The sequence below is a fragment of the Oryx dammah genome, unplaced genomic scaffold, assembly GCF_014754425.2.
Source record: "Oryx dammah isolate SB20612 unplaced genomic scaffold, SCBI_Odam_1.1 HiC_scaffold_1, whole genome shotgun sequence".
Lineage (NCBI taxonomy): Eukaryota > Metazoa > Chordata > Mammalia > Artiodactyla > Bovidae > Oryx > Oryx dammah.
The window spans coordinates 82,656,136-82,674,957 of NW_024070185.1; the positions used below are offsets into that span (position 1 = coordinate 82,656,136).

The 18,822-nt window shown below is 43.3% G+C and overlaps 2 protein-coding genes across 3 annotated transcripts in view; one reads left to right on the forward strand and one right to left on the reverse strand.

Annotated features, from left to right (window-relative positions):
- The window catches only part of LOC120867416 (centromere protein P), a 236,777-nt gene extending 220,030 nt beyond the window's left edge, over positions 1 to 16,747 (forward strand). The window contains exons 6-8 of the mRNA XM_040245881.1: positions 12,103 to 12,182; positions 13,304 to 13,395; positions 13,735 to 16,747. Of these exons, the coding sequence (XP_040101815.1) occupies positions 12,103 to 12,182; positions 13,304 to 13,395; positions 13,735 to 13,865 (303 nt within the window). The 3' untranslated portion in view covers positions 13,866 to 16,747. The remainder of the gene's footprint in view (positions 1 to 12,102; positions 12,183 to 13,303; positions 13,396 to 13,734) is intronic.
- The window catches only part of IPPK (inositol-pentakisphosphate 2-kinase), a 60,150-nt gene continuing 55,232 nt past the window's right edge, over positions 13,905 to 18,822 (reverse strand). The window contains exon 13 of one of the 2 annotated variants that reach the window (XM_040245796.1): positions 13,905 to 16,569. In XM_040245796.1, coding sequence (XP_040101730.1) covers positions 16,344 to 16,569 — 226 coding nt within the window. In that variant the 3' untranslated portion in view covers positions 13,905 to 16,343. Of the gene's footprint in view, positions 16,570 to 17,323; positions 18,694 to 18,822 lie in introns of those variants that run through there. The other variant, XM_040245806.1, reaches the window with a different exon arrangement.

Consider the following 18,822-nt stretch of genomic DNA (forward strand, 5'->3'; position numbering starts at 1 on the left):
AAATAGAAAATAATATGGTCACATTTCCTCTTTATTCAATCTTTATAGTCTTTATCCAGTCTTTGATTACAGTATTTTTCATGTGTTTTAAATAGTGTATTTTTCTGATAAACACAAACCAGACAGTATTACCATCACTACCCACCCCGCCACCCCACCCTCAGTACCCACCCAAAAGAAAAGACTGATTATATTTTTGCCTCAAGAACTTATAGATTGGTTACTTAGAGAAAGCATGAGGTAATAATCACCTTCCTCTTATAAATAGTTAAATGATTTCAGACATCCATAATCATGTTTGCATAAATCAGGGTCTGCAGGCCAGTCATTTAGGAGCATCTTACCTGAACCTCCCTGGTGGCTTAGAGGATAAAGCATCTGCCTGCAATGCGGGAGACCCGGGTTCAATCCCTGAGTTGGGAAGATCTTCTGGAGAAGGAAATGGCAACCCACTCTAGTACTCTTGCCTGGAAAATCCCATAGACGGAGGAGCCTGGTAGGCTGCAAAGAGTGAGGTCCCAAAGAGCTGGACACGACTGAGCTACTTCACTTCCCTTCACTTACCTGAACATTAACAGGAGGGCCCTGCTTAAGCAAGTTCACTAGTAGTATTTCAGTGGAGGCTTTCAGCTACTCAGTTCTGTTAGTAGGACAAATTGTTTTAATTGTTTAAGATTTTTTTTTAACTCCAACTGTCATTTCTTCTCATTTCTTGCTTTGTAAGAGGCAGTAAACCACATCTGGTTAGTATTCACTGCTTTTGGCACTTATAATAAATAAAGGACCCTCTTTCTGTTGCAAATGTATAAATACTGTGCTTACAGTTTTTGATATTTAAAACAAGATGGAATTTACATTTATATGAGGCTGAAGTATGACCTTTAGGAAAATGGAATCTGTCCTTAGACTGTCTTGTCTTTAAAAAAAAAAACAAAAAAGCTTGACTGTGTTGGCTCACATCCTCTGTTTCCATTTTCTCTTGTTGCTGGGCCACGTAATGCACCTTGGACTGTTGTTGGGCAAGCCTCTGGGATCCTGGGGCCTGAGTTCCCCTCCAGACCTTCATCATGATGTCTTTCTGTTCCCAAATAAAGATAAGTTTGTACAGGCCTTTTCCGTTTCTTTGGTCAGCCTCAGCCTCTGGAAATTAGTATGTTTCTTCAAGTATTATTTAAATGTGCAAATTGGCTGAACTTTAATATAAGGAGATTATTATAAGTAGAAAGGTAAGTAGAAAGTTTACAAACATTCAGGACTTCCCTGGTGGTCCAGTAGTTGAGAATCTACCTGCCAGTACAGGGGACACGGGTTCTATCCCTGGTCCAGGAAGATTCCACGTGCTGCGGGGCAACTAAGCCCATGCAGCACAACTACTGAGCCCACGCTCTAGTGCTCAGCAAGAGAAGGCACTGCCATGAGAAGCCTGGGCACCACAACTAGAGAGCAGCCCCGCTTGGCACAACTAGAGAAAGCCCACGCACAGCAACAGAGCCCCAGTGCATCCAGAAAGAAAGTTTACAAACATTCAAAGAAATGTTTTTACAAGTAAAATTTTCATGTAACAAAAAAATTTTAAGCTGCAGCTTTTGGCCCACTTATCTCAAATGTGGTTCAACTAATTCCAGTTTAACAAAGTCACGTGGACCATATTTTCAGAATAGAGAAGTGTTAAGCAATTGAACTGTTATATAAATGAGCCAAGAAGAAGTCAACAGTGAAATCTCCATATTTTCGGACAACTTTAAGCCTTTCCACATATTGAAATACCGAGAGAATGGGAATGCAGTGAAAACATTAGTTAGAGGACACAAAAAAATAATTTGTGCATAAGATAAGACCTTCAAGGAAAAAGAAATCCAGAAAATAGCTATCAAAAGATGGGCCCTTGGGGACTTCCCTGGCAGTCCAGTGGTTAGGACTCCATGCTTCCACTGCAAAGGGTGTGGATTTGATCTCTGGTCAGAGAATAAGATCCCACATTGCAGTGCAGCATGGCCGGAAAAAAAAATGCACCTTTGGCTATCAGTAGTGACCCAAAAAAAGGCATATTACTACTTCTCAAAACAGTATTTCAGATACCTCAACATCAAGAAAGGCTTGCAGATTGTTAGCCTTAATTCAGGATGATCAGGTAAAAGAAAATAGGTTTTATGTTCTTGGTCCCAAATCCTAGAATATCTGTACATATTTCATGCAGTTAGGGTTGGCTCTTCAGGACAGAAACGATAGAGCTGGAGAAGACCCAAAAAAAGATAGCAAAGTAATTGAGATGGCTCCTGGCTTCTGGATGAGAAAAAGAACAAAGCATTCTCCACCCTGGATGGCAGAGGCAGAGGGGAAGCTTTTCTGTGTTTACTTGCTTCACTGGGTTGTATACTTGATGGGCTGAGGGGAGCTGTCTTTTGTATTTTAATTTTTTGTTGAAATATATAGATACAGGAAAGGGCACACATGTCATAAATGCACAGTTGGATGATTTTTCACAAAATTACACAACCATTCACTGGAAGAGGAAGCAGAGCAGGAGCAGCCCCCAGGGCCCACCCACCTGCCACAGGTGCTACAAGACGGGGTTGGTGCTTGTCACTGCATACACTATCCCTGAGGTCCATCCATGTGGAGTGTAACTGGTGATCATTCATTTCACAGCCCTTGAGCCTTCTGTCACATGGATGAGCCACAAAGCATTCACCCAGGGTTCTGTCCCTGGCCCTGTCCAGGTCCTGGCAGTTGTAAACAGTGCTGCTGTGTGCATGCCTTTTGGTGATACAGGTACATGTTTATGTTGGGTAGAATTGGTGAATCTTAGGGTAAATGTATGTTCAGCTTTTGGAGGTGTTGTCAAAATAACTGTGCCCATTTACACTCTCACCCGCAGGGTGTGAGGGTAACGGTTGCTCATTATCAGTTTCAACACTGGTTTTGTCAGTTGTTTGTAGCCATTCAGGTGTGTATGTTGTGGTATTCCATTTGTAGTTTTTATTTTTATTTTCCTGATGCTCAGTGTTATTTTGTTCCAGGACATACCCAGCATTTAACAAAGTACCCAGTGTTTTGATTGGAGCTCTTTCAACAGGGACAGAAATGTAAATTCACACTGGCTTAACAAAAAGGAAAGTTAGTCACTCCAGTTGTAGCAGAGAGCTGGAGTAGTTCAGACAATTAAAGGGTAGTCTGCATGTGGGGATCACATCAAGATAGAGGATTTTCCCTCCTGTTGTGAGGCCCTCATTTCTGCACGATTCTCTGCTGGTTGTCTGTCAGGGCAACACACAGGCCTCCCACAGCCTGGAAGAGGCTGCCCACTGAACAGCCCCTGCTGGAAAAGGTTTTGTCCTCCCAGCATCTGCCATTTGGCCCAGGGTACATTCTATGCTGTTCATGAGGAGCTAATAGTCTGTGATGACCTGAGCCAATCCTATGAAAGGGACAGGTCTGTTGCCAGAGTAAGGGTAATAAGAAAGCTTGCCAGGCAAAGAAAAACAGGTCTGACAGTCCACAATAGTTCAACACAATAGCCACGCTGCAAATCATTTTGAGTGATGACTTAGTCAATCCAAGTTCATCACGTGTGTACGTCTCATTGTGTGCGAGAGGATGAATTTGAAATACTTTTACTTAAGAATTTCTCTAGGAAAATAAAGCAGTTTCAGGACAAAGCAGCAAAGAAAATCCTCTGCCCTCAATCAATTCAAGAGCTAGTCCATGCTGAAAATTTGAATTATTATAAGATGCATTTTGCCAGTTCATGGATGGTCTGTAGGTAGATGCATATGTGAAAGCGTTTTCATGTTTGCTCCTCTCTTATTACCTGTTTTGAATCTCAAGTCAAGCCCAGGATCAGCTGACCCCTTCTTCTGGCCTGGTCCTAAGGGCGCTGCCAGATGACAAAATGTGTTACTCTAAGACCCAAAGAACAACTGTGCATTTTCTCTTAAGAGTCTTTAGGTAAAAAAAAAATGGGAGCCCCTTATTAGAATAAGCCTAATACTTAAACCCATGGCAGAACATAAGGTGTATATAGAGTAAGGATCTAGGTGAATTTTCCTATCTTTCACAGAAATGTCATGTGGGATCCTGAGTGGGAATTCTGAAACAGAAAACGGACATTAAATAAAAACTAAGATAGCTAAATAAAATATAGACTTCAGTTATAAAAGTGATATCTTGATATTGGTGCATTGATTGCAACAAATGTACACCAATATTAGATGTTAATAATATAGGAACTCTGTACTGTCCTTCCAATTTTCCTGTCAATCTAGAACTGTTCTAAAAAATTATTTGTTTTAAATTCAGTAGAGGGGCTTGAAAGGAGCCCATGTACAGGGAGGGAATTGTTGGTCCCTGAAGCATAAGCCTGATTGGTTTCAAGGTGAGTCTACTATCAGCTGGACCATGGGTCACCTGAAATTTGCTTCAAGAAAGGCATTGGAGTTAGGAAGCCAGCTCAGCTTGGCTTCTTTACTTTGGGCTCAGGGTCATTGGAACAGCCTTGCAAATCTCTGAGCCTTTTTTTCCTTATTTTTAAAGTGTGCATAATTTTATAGCCCCAATTCATAAAGGTATCCTGTGAATAAATATGTAAAGATCCGGCAAAGTTAGAACTATTGTGCAAATAGAATACATTATTATTGTCATTTGTATTATTTCACCAAGACTTGTTTTCTCCTCTCACATTTTAATTCTCTTGCCTAATATTTATTTTGTTTTATGAAAATAAAGTTATCAGGACTTGATATAGTACAAGATTTGAACCATTTAAAATTTTAGTTACAAACATTATTTATGCCCTCTTTTATTTTGTCCCAGAGTGGGGGATTTCCTCTATTTCTAAGGACATGAGTTGACTTAATTATTTATTTATTTTCTTTCCATTTTAAAAAACTGAAAGCATTTTATTAATCTTTTTAGTTGGAGGCTAATTACTTTACAATATTGTAGTGGTTTTTGCCATACATTGATATGAATCAGCCATGGGTTTACATGTGTTCTTCATCCTGAAACCCCCTCCCATCTCCTTCCCCATTCCCATCCCTCTGGGTCATCCCAGTGCTCCAGCCTTGAAAGCATTTTAACATAGGACTCTAGAATACAAGTTTGGACATATATCATTACCTTTATATATAAAATACTTTAAATACTATTTAAACCTTAAATTCTATACCCAAACTATTCAAGTATGAGGAAAAATTGAAAATATAAATGTAAAAGGCCTCAAAAGTGGACCATTGAAACATATTACCTTCATCAGCCACTCTGCTAAAATTCTTCAGAAATGACAGTAGAGAGGGTTTTAAAAGACATAATACACAAAGATGAAGAACAGGCCAGAGGAAGGCAGCAGTACATTCAGGAAGCAGATAATTATAGTTTGATGAGGCCCAGACAAAGCTGAGACCTAACCCCTGAAGGGAACATGCCTGAACAGACGTTTGGAGGTTGCTTTGACTTTCCCTGGGAGTATGGGAACCATCCCTGGGGGCAGGGCCTCAGGGGCCATTGCCACTGAAAAATGACCTCCAAGTCAAGGGTTTCCAGCCTAGTGTGACTCTCAGCACGCAGGAGACTGGGAAAGCTATCTTCCTTGGAGGAAGGAACAAATCAACTGATTTGTTCTCTGGAACATCTGAAAAAGGGACTGTGGGTAGGAGGAGAATTAGTAGAAGGTCTAAATGAGAGGCAGTCCATCCTTGCCCTGACAGAAGGCCTGTGTTTTGAAAAAGCTTGGCACTACTAAAAGGGGCCTGGACTCGGCCATGCAACCTCACTCCTCTGGAGAGAAAACTAAGAACCTCTAATAAAAAATAGGCACAGGGGAGTTCCTTGGTAGCCTAGTGGACAGGACTCTGGGCTTTCACTCCATGGCCTGGGTTCAATCCCTGGTCCAGGAATGAGACCTAGCAAGACACATAGTGCAGCCAAAAAATATACGCACACCAAGTTGCTTGCACTAGATCAGGAGCCCGTTACCGTTCAGTTCAGTTTAGTTCAGTCACTCAGTTGTGTCCAACTCTTTGCGACCCCATGAATCACAACATGCCAGGCCTCCCTGTCCATCACCAACTCCCGGAGTTTACTCAGATTGACGTCCATCGAGTCAGTGATGCCATCCAGCCATCTCATCCTCTGTCGTCCCCTTTTCCTCCTGCCCCCAATCCCTCCCAGCATCAGTCTTTTCCAATGAGTCAACTCTTCGCATGAGGTGGCCAAAGTATTGGAGTTTCAGCTTTAGCATCATTCCTTCCAAAGAACACTCAGGGCTGATCTCCTTTAGAATGGACTGGTTGGATCTCCTTGCAGTCCAAGGGACTCTCAAGAGTCTTCTCCAACACCACAGTTCAAAAGCATCAATTCTTCGGCACTCAGCTTTCTTCACAGTCCAACTCGCACATCCATACATGACCATTGGAAAAACCATAGCCTTGACTAGACGGACCTTTGTTGGCAAAGTAATGTCTCAGCTTTTCGATATGCTATCTAGGTTGGTCATAACTTTTCTTCCAAGGAGTAAGCATCTTTTAATTTCATGGCTGCAGTCACCATCTGCAGTGATTTTAGAACCCCCCAAAATAAAGTCAGCCACTGTTTCCACTGTTCCCCCATCTATTTCCCATGAAGTGGTAGGACCAGATGCCATGAACTTAGTTTTCTGAACGTTGAGTTTTAAGCCAACCTTTTCATTCTCCTCTTTCACTTTCATCAAGAGGCTTTTTAGTTCCTCTTCACTTTGTGCCATAAGGGTGGTGTCATCTGCCTATCTGAGGTTATTGATATTTCTCCTGGCAATCTTGACTCCAGCTTGTGCTTCTTCCAGCCCAGCGTTTCTCATGATGTACTCTGCATATGTTAAATAAGCAGCGTGACAATATACAGCCTTGATGTACTCCTTTTCCTATTTGGAACCAGTCTGTTGTTCCATGTCCAGTTCTAACTGTTGCTTCCTGACCTGCATACAGATTTCTCAGGTCAGGTAGTCTGGTATTCCCATCTCTTTCAGAATTTTCCACAGTTTATTGTGATCCACACAGTCAAAGGCTTTAGCTGTTAAATTCTATGTGGCAGTGTGGATGTGTAATTTGTCTTTTCAAAGAGAAAACACCTTAAAAGCTCAAAATGTCTCTGAATCTATGAAAAAATTCAAATTAGATCATAATAACTTCTCTTTTTTTAACTTTTAAAAAAGTGTTTTTTATTTGGCTGTGCTGGCTCTTAGCTGTGGTGTGTGCAATCTTTAATTGCAGCATGTGGGATCTAGTTCCCTGACCAGGGATTGAACCCAAGCCCCCTTCATTGGGATCATGGAGTTTCAGCCACTGGACCATTAGGGAAGTGCCCAGACCATAGTAACTTTAAATTATAATCAGTTTCAATGCTTTGCACTTTACTTTGAGATATATAAAATAGTGAGAGTTTTATTAGTAACAATAAAATTGCCAGTGAATATCTGAATATTACTTTCATCATCTGCCTGCATTTCATTATTTTGCTGGCACAATTACATATTAAAAACTGTATGAAGAGAAAGTTGTGAAATTTAGAGTTTTTAGCACTGATTATTACACGTATGTGTATGTGTGTGTTCAGCTTCTTAATTATCATTTCTGACTATTGTAAAAGAAACCAACTTGCCTTGCTTTTTAATTATTAGTCTAGAAGGGAACAGACTACATATAAAAGCGTACAATTGCTACCCCATTAGTTAGAATGAAAATGACAATCTTAAAAATCTTAAGAACTACTTCTTGGACTTGTATCCCCACCTGAAGTGATGTTTATTGTCTAGTACTCTTAATGGAGTAGATCTTTTACGGGTACACTTGCCTTCAGATTTATTGCAGGGTGTATGTTTCTTGGCTATATATTTGACTGATTTTGCTTGCCTAAATTTCCCCTTTCCATTCTAAACAGGGAAGGTATAAAGGGATTATTTGTGTAAGCTCTCTTCCTTCCTAGGAATAGAGTGATTTTATAGCTGCAGAAGGAAGAAGGCTAGAAAATTCTGGGAGGTGGATAGAGGTATTGAGGTCATCGCTTGTTGGTTAGTACGTGTGTGCAGGATTCCCACGGGGCCGTGTTATGTGCATACTCGCGCATGTGTCACGCCAGCCTGTCTTACCAGGTTCTTCCCCCTGAGAGAGCCTGTAAGCCACCAAAGCCCCAGGAGCAATGAACCTAGGTCTTGGTTTCTAAATACCATCAGCTTCCTAAAGAAACACTGATATACGTTGAATAAATCAGTGATTTATGAGTCAGTGGCGATAGCAAATAAATAAGGGAGAAGTGAAGCTCGTTTTTCTGGTGAAAATCTACTTGCCAGTGTGGAAGGAATGATGGAGACAGTCACCCTTTGGCACCCCTCGTGTGGTTGACTCAGCTTTGAGGCACCAGCAGGCCCAGGCTGATGAGTGGATGTCTGTCTGAGGAGCCAGACAGTAGCCTGGTCTCATGATGTCCCCTTGGAAAATTCCAATAACAGAGAGGAAAGGGTGGCTTTTGGGTCAACCCAGAACCACAGCAGCATTTCTGGAGCCCTCCCAATGTGGCATCATGAGGAGACATCAGACCTGGACTGAGGCCCAACAGGCCTCATTTTCCAAACTGCCAAAACTGCCTGGGGCAGTTGGTGCGGGGAGGGTGTGATGGTCACAGGAGGGAGCTGGGAACATCTGAAAATTTCTGGTTGGAATGTTATGTTTTTGTAAAGCAGGAAGATGGCCCTGTTTGGGGAAATGCCACTGAGTGTCCAGGGATGAGGGGTATCATGACTACCACTCGCTCTAGATATCTGTGAACACTCAAGGGTACATTTAAACTCAAGATTCAAGGTTTCCCATTCATTTAAGTGGCAGGGGGAGTGAACTGGGATAGAATGACTGATCCGTAATACATGGTTGGTTTTCTCTAAAGTTCTGTTTAAAATTCTCTTCCCTTTGGATCAGCATCCAGCAGCCATTCCAACAGTAAATGGGTCTCAGGTAGAAAACTGCGATGAATAACAAATTCCCAGCTTTCTCGAAGCTGCCATTCTTTCTATCATAAACACCGGGAGAGTTCTTGACTGCAGACTCCGGGCACATGGCAAGCAGCTAAATACACACACAACCCCCACCCCTATTTTTTGGCTGCACTGTGTATCATGTGGCCTCCCTGGTGGTTCAGATGGTAAAGCGTCTGCCTGCAATGCGAGAGGCCTGGGTTCGATCCCTAGGTTGGGAAGATCCCCTGGAGAAGGAAATGGCAACCCACTCCAGTAGTCTTGCCTGGAAAATTCCATGGACAGAGGAGCCTGGTATCATACAGGATCTTAATTTGACCAGGGATCAAACTCACGCCCCCAGCATTGGGAACATGGAGTCTAATCACTGGACCATCAGGAAAGTTCTAAACATCCATTTTTGAATCACCACTTAGGACAAACTTCCTGTGAAAGACTGACAGGCCCAGTGTACGCACAGGATCAGCACAACACAGCCTGTTGCCAGCCTTCCCAACAACACCGTGAAGCACAAGGCTCCCATTTGCTCCCTTTAGGTTCCAGGCCTGGACCTTAGTTTTACAAGTGGCAGAATGTGAAGTGTCCAAGGTGATTTCCAAGTCAGGCTGATAACTTGCCTGTCAACCTTATTTTTGTGTGTGTAGCTATTTTTTCATGTTAAATATTCTAAAACACATTGGCCAGATGGCTATCTTATCTGAGTACATCATCTTAATCCTTTCTTGGTGATTCTGTTGTCTTTTTTGAATGTCATATACAGTAATATGTAGAACTTTTAATTGCTTTTGAAATGTACTGATATTTGGCTGTGACCTCAGACCCACTTTGCATTTAGTTGTATCACTTTTTCCAACTTTTCTGTCTTTTCCCTCCAGGCCACTTGTATGCGTACACTCTGTCAATGAGACCCACGTTTTATATTTCTAACAATCAGCAATGGTATCTAGACTTTGCTGTTTATGTTGTGTCTCTGGGCTCCTCTTCAGCCTTTAGTTGCTTTCTTCCTGTCAGCTTTGAATATTTGAGGTCACCAGGCAAGTGAATGAAGCTGGATACATGGGGCAATATTATTAACTTGTATAAAAGGAAACTTTCCACACAAGTCCCTAAGAGCTCTCCAGAAAAGCCCGATCTCTTCCTAATGTCAGCGTTTTTACTTTTGGTTTCTATTTTAAAAACTGAAAGGAGTACATTTTATTTTATTTTTTTTTTAGTGAAAGCTTCTAATCTAAACCCTCCTTTTGCTCATGAGAAGAAGGCCTAGAGAGGCTGAGGTCTGCTTGGAGGCAGACCAAGCCCTTGGGCCTCACGCTGGAACTGGCCCAGGCCACGTGCTTTCAGCTCAGCCTGGAAGTTACACTGCCAGTCACATGTTCTCCTTTACATTCCTCATACAGTTGTTATTAATTTAGAAGAGCCTGAGGTTTAAAAACCAGCCAGCACTTTCCATTTAAAAAATTTAGGTATACATTTTCTCATAAAAACTGCTTCCCTGAAATTAGAAATCATCTGTAAGTTTAAACCAGGCCACCCCAGCCTTTGGTCAGAATGGCTTGGTGTTTGGATGTGTTCTTGCTCCATCAGCATCTTTCACACACGGGTCTGAGAGCACTGGCCTCACATGCTGGCAACAAGCTCACTGATATGTGGGCTGGTCCTTTAAAAGTTGTGACACAACTTTGTCCCCACAAGACCTCATTTGAGAGAGCTTATTTTGTTCAGCCCATCAAGTACCTGTGGCCTCAGGAAGGCCCCATCCTCTGAAGCTCATAGGTTCTGCCCACACACAGTCCCAGCCCTGGCCCTTGTCTTGCAGGGGGAAGGGGGGGCTGTCTGACTGGCTGCTAGACCAAGCATTTCTCAGATGAAGCTGCACCTCACTGTCCTTCCATGAGGCTTAGGGTGGCCCTCAGGGCAGGGTGTAGGTTTGGATTTGGGACGTGGCAGGGCTTACATCTGATTTCAGCATGAGCCCAGGTGTCCATTTCAATAGCAAGAGCTGTAAGAAGAGGGAAAGAAAATATGTCTTTCAAAAGCTGTCCCTTGTGGAACTTGTAATCTCACTGTGGAGCCTACTTTAAGTCTCTGTCATATCACCCCAACCCCACAATCTATTCTTATAAGAACAAACAAAAGGTTTTCCAAGAACTGAAGACAGAGCCACTCATTACTCTGTTGTAAACATTCTGTTCGGATTCCTGCAAAGCTTTGTTGTTCTAATGACCTACAAGTCAAGTCTAATGCTGGAGGTTCCCAGGGCCCACTAAGAATAACAGAAAAAAGCAGACAGTTCCAAAACTATTACACGGGGCCTGGGAGGGGGGAGTCAAGCCCTAGAAATTTGTGAAATTCTACTTCATTTTCGTTTAAGAGAGAATACTTTCGACTCTAAAACGGTACATGATCTTATCATGAAGCTGATCTCTAGCAGAGCGTGCTTTCTGAAAACCTATTACCCAGAATAGCCAGACACCATGCCTGGGGAGACCCGTAGGTCACTAGGAGAGCTCAGGTAGCCCCACGCTGGCTGTGCAGGAGCCGTCTGCATGCAGTTACCAGTATGCAGGCCAGGGCCATTCAGCAGCAAGTGTGAAGACAGGGTGGAAGCACCCACTGTTGGAGTGGCAAGCCCACGGACCTGTTTGAAAGGCTTTTGGGCCAAATGCTAAAGCTCTGAAGAAAAATATTTGCTTTACAATGAGAAACCTGGCATATAGCAACTCACTTCAGTCATCAGGATCAGTATCACCTTCATGAGTCAGCTGGCCAGCATGTGTGACCAGCCTCCTCAAGCTGTCCAGGTCACGAGACAAGACAGAAGTATGTTGGCCAAATGCTGCAGGGCCCTGGGTAGACAAGCCAAGAAAATCGGAATGGAGTCGTGTAACTTGTTAACATGGGTGGTTGTTAGTGTGGAATCCAGGAGGCTGTGTGGCAGTAGAGATCTAGAACAGGCAGGCCTGATGAGCACAGAAGCCAGGAGCAGGGGTGGCCACGGCCAGGATGCCACGATGCCTAGATGAGAAAGTGGCACGCCTGATAATTAAGATTTTCAGAGAATGCAAGACACACCCCACAGATTTCTCTGTTTCTTCTTCCCACAGGAAAAGTACCCAGAAGCTGTGCAGCTCTCAGAGGGGGCCTCCTCCAGCTGCATGGGCATTAGGAACCCCAGTCAACCTGGGTGAGTGCACAGGCCCCACCAAGTCCCTCCCCAACCCAGACGGTTCCTTCCTGTTAAAAACGATTACAACTAGTAGAGAACAAATGTAAACCACCTAGCTGACATCTTGAGATGTGTCTTTGGAGCTATAACAGATAGCAGCAATGGCAGGAGAGCACCAGGGGATCTATAAGGAAAACACAAATGGGATCTATAAGGAAAAGTCCAGCAGGTGCCGGTCTCACTGCTGGAGTCCTTAGGGAAGGGAAGCCACGCAGGGGAGGCCAGAGGGGTGGAGTTCTATTTTCATCAACTTATTTCAAGAAAGGTGGCGAGTCTGCAAGTACTGAGTGAGGGGAGAAGTCATCCAGGTCTCCTTCCGCCCACTGTGGGTACCTTTATGTGCATGTGGGCAGGATGTGCTTCTGTGACCTGCACCTAAAGATGTTTTGTTCCAAGCCTTAAAATGGTGTAGTTATGTAAGCCTCTGGAACATGCCTTGTTATTCAACATTATTTCCAAAATCCACCTATGGTGGTGCCTATAGCTGTAGCTATTCATTTTCACTGCTTACACTCCATGAGGTGAATATATGTATCTCTGCATTCTTCAATTCTTTGGGTTATCATTATCTTCCACTATTTTTAACATTTCCTGTTTATGTCCTTGGGCACACAAGTACACAGGCTTCTCTTGAGCATATACTTAGAAATGAAATTCCTAGGTCATAGGGCAGATTCAGCTATCACTGCCAAATTCCTTTTAAAGTAGTTTATCAATTCATATTTCCCACCAGTAATCTTTTAAGTTCTCGTTGCTGGATATCCTGTACTTCACTTGTATGGTCAACTAACATGTAGTGGGCACAAAACAGTATCTCACTATGGTCGTTTTCCTGTATGTTAATGATGTTGAATATCTTCTCATGTTTAACTGGCCATACTCCCTCTTCACTTGTGGGTCTTTAAGATGAAGGGAATCTGAGCACAGCCTTGGGGAAGGGCAGCAACTCCAAGAGTGATGAGGCAGACAGCAGCATTCCTGCCCATGTAGGCATCCTCTCCTCTAAAGAGAGAGTCAAATGCTGCATACAGTTTAGTCTGATTTTAAAAGCACTCAGCAATGCATCTTACCTCTTTCAGGTTTGAACTAGTCATTGTTTGGAGGATACAAATAGATGAAGAAGGGAAGGTTTTGCCAAAGCTGGATCTTCTCACCGAAGTGCCGTTGCGAGGTAGGGATGTTCTGGTGATTTCTCACTGTGTTCAACACAGACACCTACTCATTTCATCTGGTTTTATATGGCAAGAATCAAAAGTAAAAAATCTCACTGATGCACTTTAAAAATAGGTTTTCAAAATATTTTTTTGTCCATAATCACTCAAAAAGCACATGGAAGTAGGGTTGCCCCGTAAGGCCCTCCCAGACTATAGCCTGATGTCTCTGCCTCAGGAACATGGGGAGGGGCTTGGGTCAAGGCAATCCAGTCATCCTGGCTTCCCTTCAGTGCAGCCAGTTGAGAATGAAGGAAGTGTCTTGGTGAAGTGTCTTACCCGATTTGTTTTCTTTACAGCCCTGGAACTGGACAAGAATGGAGTCATAGAAACTGCTCCTCTCAGCTTCCGAACCCTACTGGGCGTGCTGGGCATTGAAGCCACTCTAGAAAGCCTGATTAAATCACTTAGTACAGAGGAAAGCAGCTAATTCCCAAACAGTGAACAACTACACATAGGAGTAAGATGCTGCACCTGGAGGTGTGTGATTTTATTGAATATAAACATTTGCTCTTTTCCACTTAGAAACCTTACCTTTAGAACATGTTTATGCAATTATGGCACATTATATATCAGTTGTCAGGACATGAAAAATAAATACAGTTATTTAAATTCACAATACCAAACAAGTGACACATATAGTGTATTTTTAAAAGTAAACTCAACATCCAAGAAAGTACAGAAGTGGCTATCCATCCTGGGATATGGGGAGGCACCGTGCCCCTACCTTGGTGTGAATCTAAGGGCAGAGGCGGCACCAGCCCATCTCAACGGTTGGCCCTCCTCCTACCATCCACCACTGAGGGACTCCTGGAGGGCTTACCACTGCAGCCCCATTCTTTTACATTCCTCAGACACCCAGGGGAGCCACACCACCCTCCTCACCTCCTGGCCCTAGAAGCAGCACTGGAGGCTTTCACAGCACCTCTCAGCAGCAAGTCCTCTGACATTCACTCTTCATGGTCTTTCACAAAAAAGTAGAGCGGTTAACATTCACAAATGCAGTAAGACAGCAAACAGGGCATGGTCCCTTCATACAGGGCCTTAGCCACCCAGCCCCTCTGCACAGAAGAAACAGTGTTTTCATGAAAGTCCCCCAGAGTCCTAAGTGCTGCACTGACCTGAGTCGCCAGTTTAAAGTAGAATGGGTGAAAACACTGTTTCCATCAAATGAAAGCCTCAGGGAAGGGGCTGAGGTGGAGTGTGAGAAGTGCAAAGGGTTGAGTCAAAACCCTCTAGCAGGAGATACTGATGTTTAATTTTTTTCCCCCAAATAGAGGGTGATTGTTTTCAGACCATTCACTCCAGTCAGAATAGGCAACAGGAGGCTGCCCAGCCTACCTCCTTGAGGGGCTGGGGCTTCAGAGCTCCACACACAAGAGATTCAGGGTCCCCTGCATACCCTGGTGCTGGGCAAGACCATCCTCACCCCAGGCCAGCAACAAGGAACAACCTCAGGCCAAAACAACTCTGGCAACTACCTACTTCCATGCACTCTGGAGCCTGCAGCTTGACCATGAGAACAGGGCTCCATGCACACCCCTATGTGTGGAATCTCCAAAGCCCTGTACCCCAGCATCCCACATGAATGAGAGGCATGTGTTATTTGAGTATCTTTTGGAACCTCTGAGTGAAGAAGTAAGAAGTAAATGATAGGACAGGACTGAAGAATAAATTCTAGAAGAGCTGGCTTGATTCAAATAAGCATAATTCTCAATTTATCACAAAATTCCCCACAAAAATTATAATCAGCAAAATATTCTTATTTTTTGTGTAGTATTTTCATACAATCTCATGGTTTCACTATTATATTACAATAAGCCTTCATTAGTCCCTCAAAATGATGATATAAATAATCTATACAACCTACCATAGAATAAAAAACTGAAGCCAAGTTTCCCAATAGTTTTCATAGCAGCTGGGCACACTTTTGGTGACCCCAACAAGAACCCTCTTGGTGCCAGCCAGGAGTCGCTCATCATGCAGAAGCAGGGCCTTGGACAGCCCCAATGGGGAGGCGGTCCAGAATTACTCAAGGCCACCAACACCACACATCTTAGTGAAACCCGAATCAGGATGCTGGCCCTGGCAGAAGCAGCTGAGGTTTCCCAAACATCCAAAAATGTCAGAACACAGAACTGGCAGATGCACAGGCACCCCATGACACCCACCCTGGGCATAGCAGCTCAGAGTTACAGCTCTGCTTTCAGCTTCCACAGCAGCAATTTCAGGTGGGAAAGTATACCTTGTTTCCCCTAAAGTTAAAGATAAAATCATTCAACACAAAATAGAAAGTCAGTGCTCGCATGAGTGGTGTCTACCCCTGCCCTGAGTCCCACGCTCCCTGCTGACCCTGAGCAGAGCAGTGGGTACGGCACCTCCACACGGACTGTGAGTCCGCTGCTCAGAACTGACGCCCACATCAGCAACTTAGCGCTCTCCACAGCAGGGAACTACTAAAGCTGCGCTGACACACGGCTTGTGTTGGAAGAGTGACCAGGTAACTCAGCTGGGAACATTCCAGTAGTATCTGTGTTTTCTTCAAAGTCCAAACTGTAAGGTGTATGTGACAATTCAAGTTTTCTATGTTAGGATTCTGGTGGTAGGAGATCCAAACCTTGGGTCTTATAAGGCTTTTTAGAGATTAGATGTGAACCGTGGGTGGAAAGGGAGAACTGCCCAGGGGCCTCCAGGGAGACAGCACACTGCTGGGCTCAACGTCCAACATTCCTTGTCCTGGAAGCCGTCTCTAAGGGTATTCCATGTCTCCCAGAGGCAGTCCCACCTGAACAGGGGTTGAAAAGCAAAAACATTCACAGCCAGAAGTCACCCAACACAACAGAAAATAGCTCTATCATTCAACCTTCACATTCTGTGTTCAAGTTTCAAAGCCACTACAAGAAAAAGGTTAGACCTTATGGAGAACTAACGTGCAATCTTCGCTTTCCTTAAACCTTGTCGACATCACGGTGGCATCTTTGGCATGTACGGTCTTTAAATAGTAGTTGACTATCTTGCCGTCCAGTTTATACTGATGAGGAATGCTCTCGTAGGGCTTGAGGTCAAGGTCCAGCACAGACACAGAGAAGGCAAACCTAGATCTTGATGAAAGGACAACAGGCCTTTGATCGGAGCTGGAAGCAAAAGAGCAATTTCAGAATACACAAACCTCCCAAATCCTCTCAATGCAACTCACAAAGAGCACCCATTCTGTGCATCTAGATGCATTCCATCTCTATCTGTGCCAGCTGTATGCCTCATGCTTGAAGCTTCTGCAAGAGAGGCACCTACTGTGATACCTACCAGCACACCAGATAAGAAAGAGTTAAAGTGCAGAAAGATGGAAAAGCAATTAAGTAGACTATGCAATTGATATTCCCCATATCCCAGTAGTATAAACAAATGCTAAAAATGTTACTTATCATGAGCCAAGTATTACAAAACCTAAGAAAAAGAAAGTAGATCTAGCCATACAACAGCCAAATGCATAAAATGTTGAGAACAGACTTCTCTTTACGTATTTTTTCCCATGTCTGGTGAGAAACTCTTGCTCCTCTATGCTTTTTCACATTAGGAAAGAGAGATCGGGTTTCATGTTTTGTTCTCAAATGGTTTCATGTTTTATTCTCACATTGTGCCTGTAGTGTTTTCTATTTTGTTTCTTAGGGTTTTGCTTTGTGGTTTTTCTAAATACTGGAATAGTTGTATGCTTATAACAAAACATAAACAATTATTTGTACTTAAAAACACTTGATGCGAAGAGCTGACTCACTGGGAAAAAACCCTGATGAGGGCAGAAGAAGGGGACGACAGGATGAGATGGCTGGATAGCATCACCGACTCAATGGACATGAATTTGAGCAAATTCCAGGAGATAGTGAAGGACTGGGAAGCCTGGTGTGCTGCAGTCCATAGGGTCACCAAGTGTCGGACGTGACTTAGAACAACAGCAACAACCAAAACACTTTCAGGCTAGTTCTGAATTTTGTACTAACATTTCTGTATATACCACTTAGCTCTCAAAGTGCTCTCAGTATGCATCCAAATGACTGGTTAAATAAATACATTACATGAGCTCGGTTTAGCCCAAGAGAGAAGTATTAAGGAGTTCTGGTTTCTCTATGCATACTATTCTAGATTTAGACATTATTAAAAACAAATAAACAAAATACCAATTTCTAAAGGTCCTGCCTGGGAGAGGGAAGGCAGATAAAAACATTCCTATCTAATAACCTAATTAATGCCTAGACTCTCATTCAATTCCTGCTCAGAAATACTGTTTATAGGAAAAATGAATCCCTGGGTCAGTTGCTGGGGTCTTAGCCACTCCCTCCTGAACAGCACAGAACATGTATACAAATTAAGGTCTTGCTTCTGAGCCTCACTCTCAGGGCCTGACACCCAGGCTTCATGCAGCTGGGCTAGGACAGTGAACATCTCTGGCCCTCACCAGGGCTGCACATTTCATAGGAAACCACACATCATATCAGAACCAACACCCAACAAGATGACATGGATCAAGAAAGGAATACATCACACAGAGTCTGGTGAGAGCATGGTGCAGGCCACTCCCGAGGAGCCTACTGGTCAGCCTCTGAGTCTTCTGATACCTAAAATGCTTCTCTACTCTGTGGATGACACAGGTGCCCACATGGTTCAGAAGTTTCTGGACACACGTCCTCACTCCTCTCCCAACATGTCAATTTCTGTTGAGCAGCTGTGGTCAAGGGTGTCAGGACTCCTGGCCCCCACCCCATCACACATCTGTATCCTGAATACATCCTTCCTTCAGGAAGGGTGATAGATAGTAACATTTGTGTGCTTTTCTCTCACCTAACAACACTAGTTTAATCTAAATGGATTCCTGCTGCTAAGCACTGGGAGCATTTTCTTAGGGGATAATAAGAGATTTCAACTAAACAACTTTTTAAAAATATTTCAGTTATGCCCTATAAATGTCCCTCCATGTTTCCTATCAGAAAGTGGACAATCCTATGCCTGCCAAGAAGCAGGACTCTTAGGAATGTTTAGTTCAAAAGCATCAGAAAACCGAGTGGCTGGCAGCCAGTTACAAGGTCATCTTGACCCAGGAACACAACATCAGAAGATTATGGAACATTCCACAAAACCATGTGTGTGATTTGGCACCCTGAAGATTAATGCTAAAGATGCCATCTAATCAATGAGAGAAGATTATCAGGTTCATCCTGAATTCCTAGGCAGAGATAGGATTGGATAATGATGTCCTGGGAGAGATGCTGCAAAGAGGAAACAGAACAATGAAATGTTGTTTTAAAGGTTTTGAAATGACTATAAAGGTTGGCACATCAGGACCTGGAAAAAGGAAGGAAAATAAGGCCTAGAGTAACCTACAGCTTCTTGGGCCT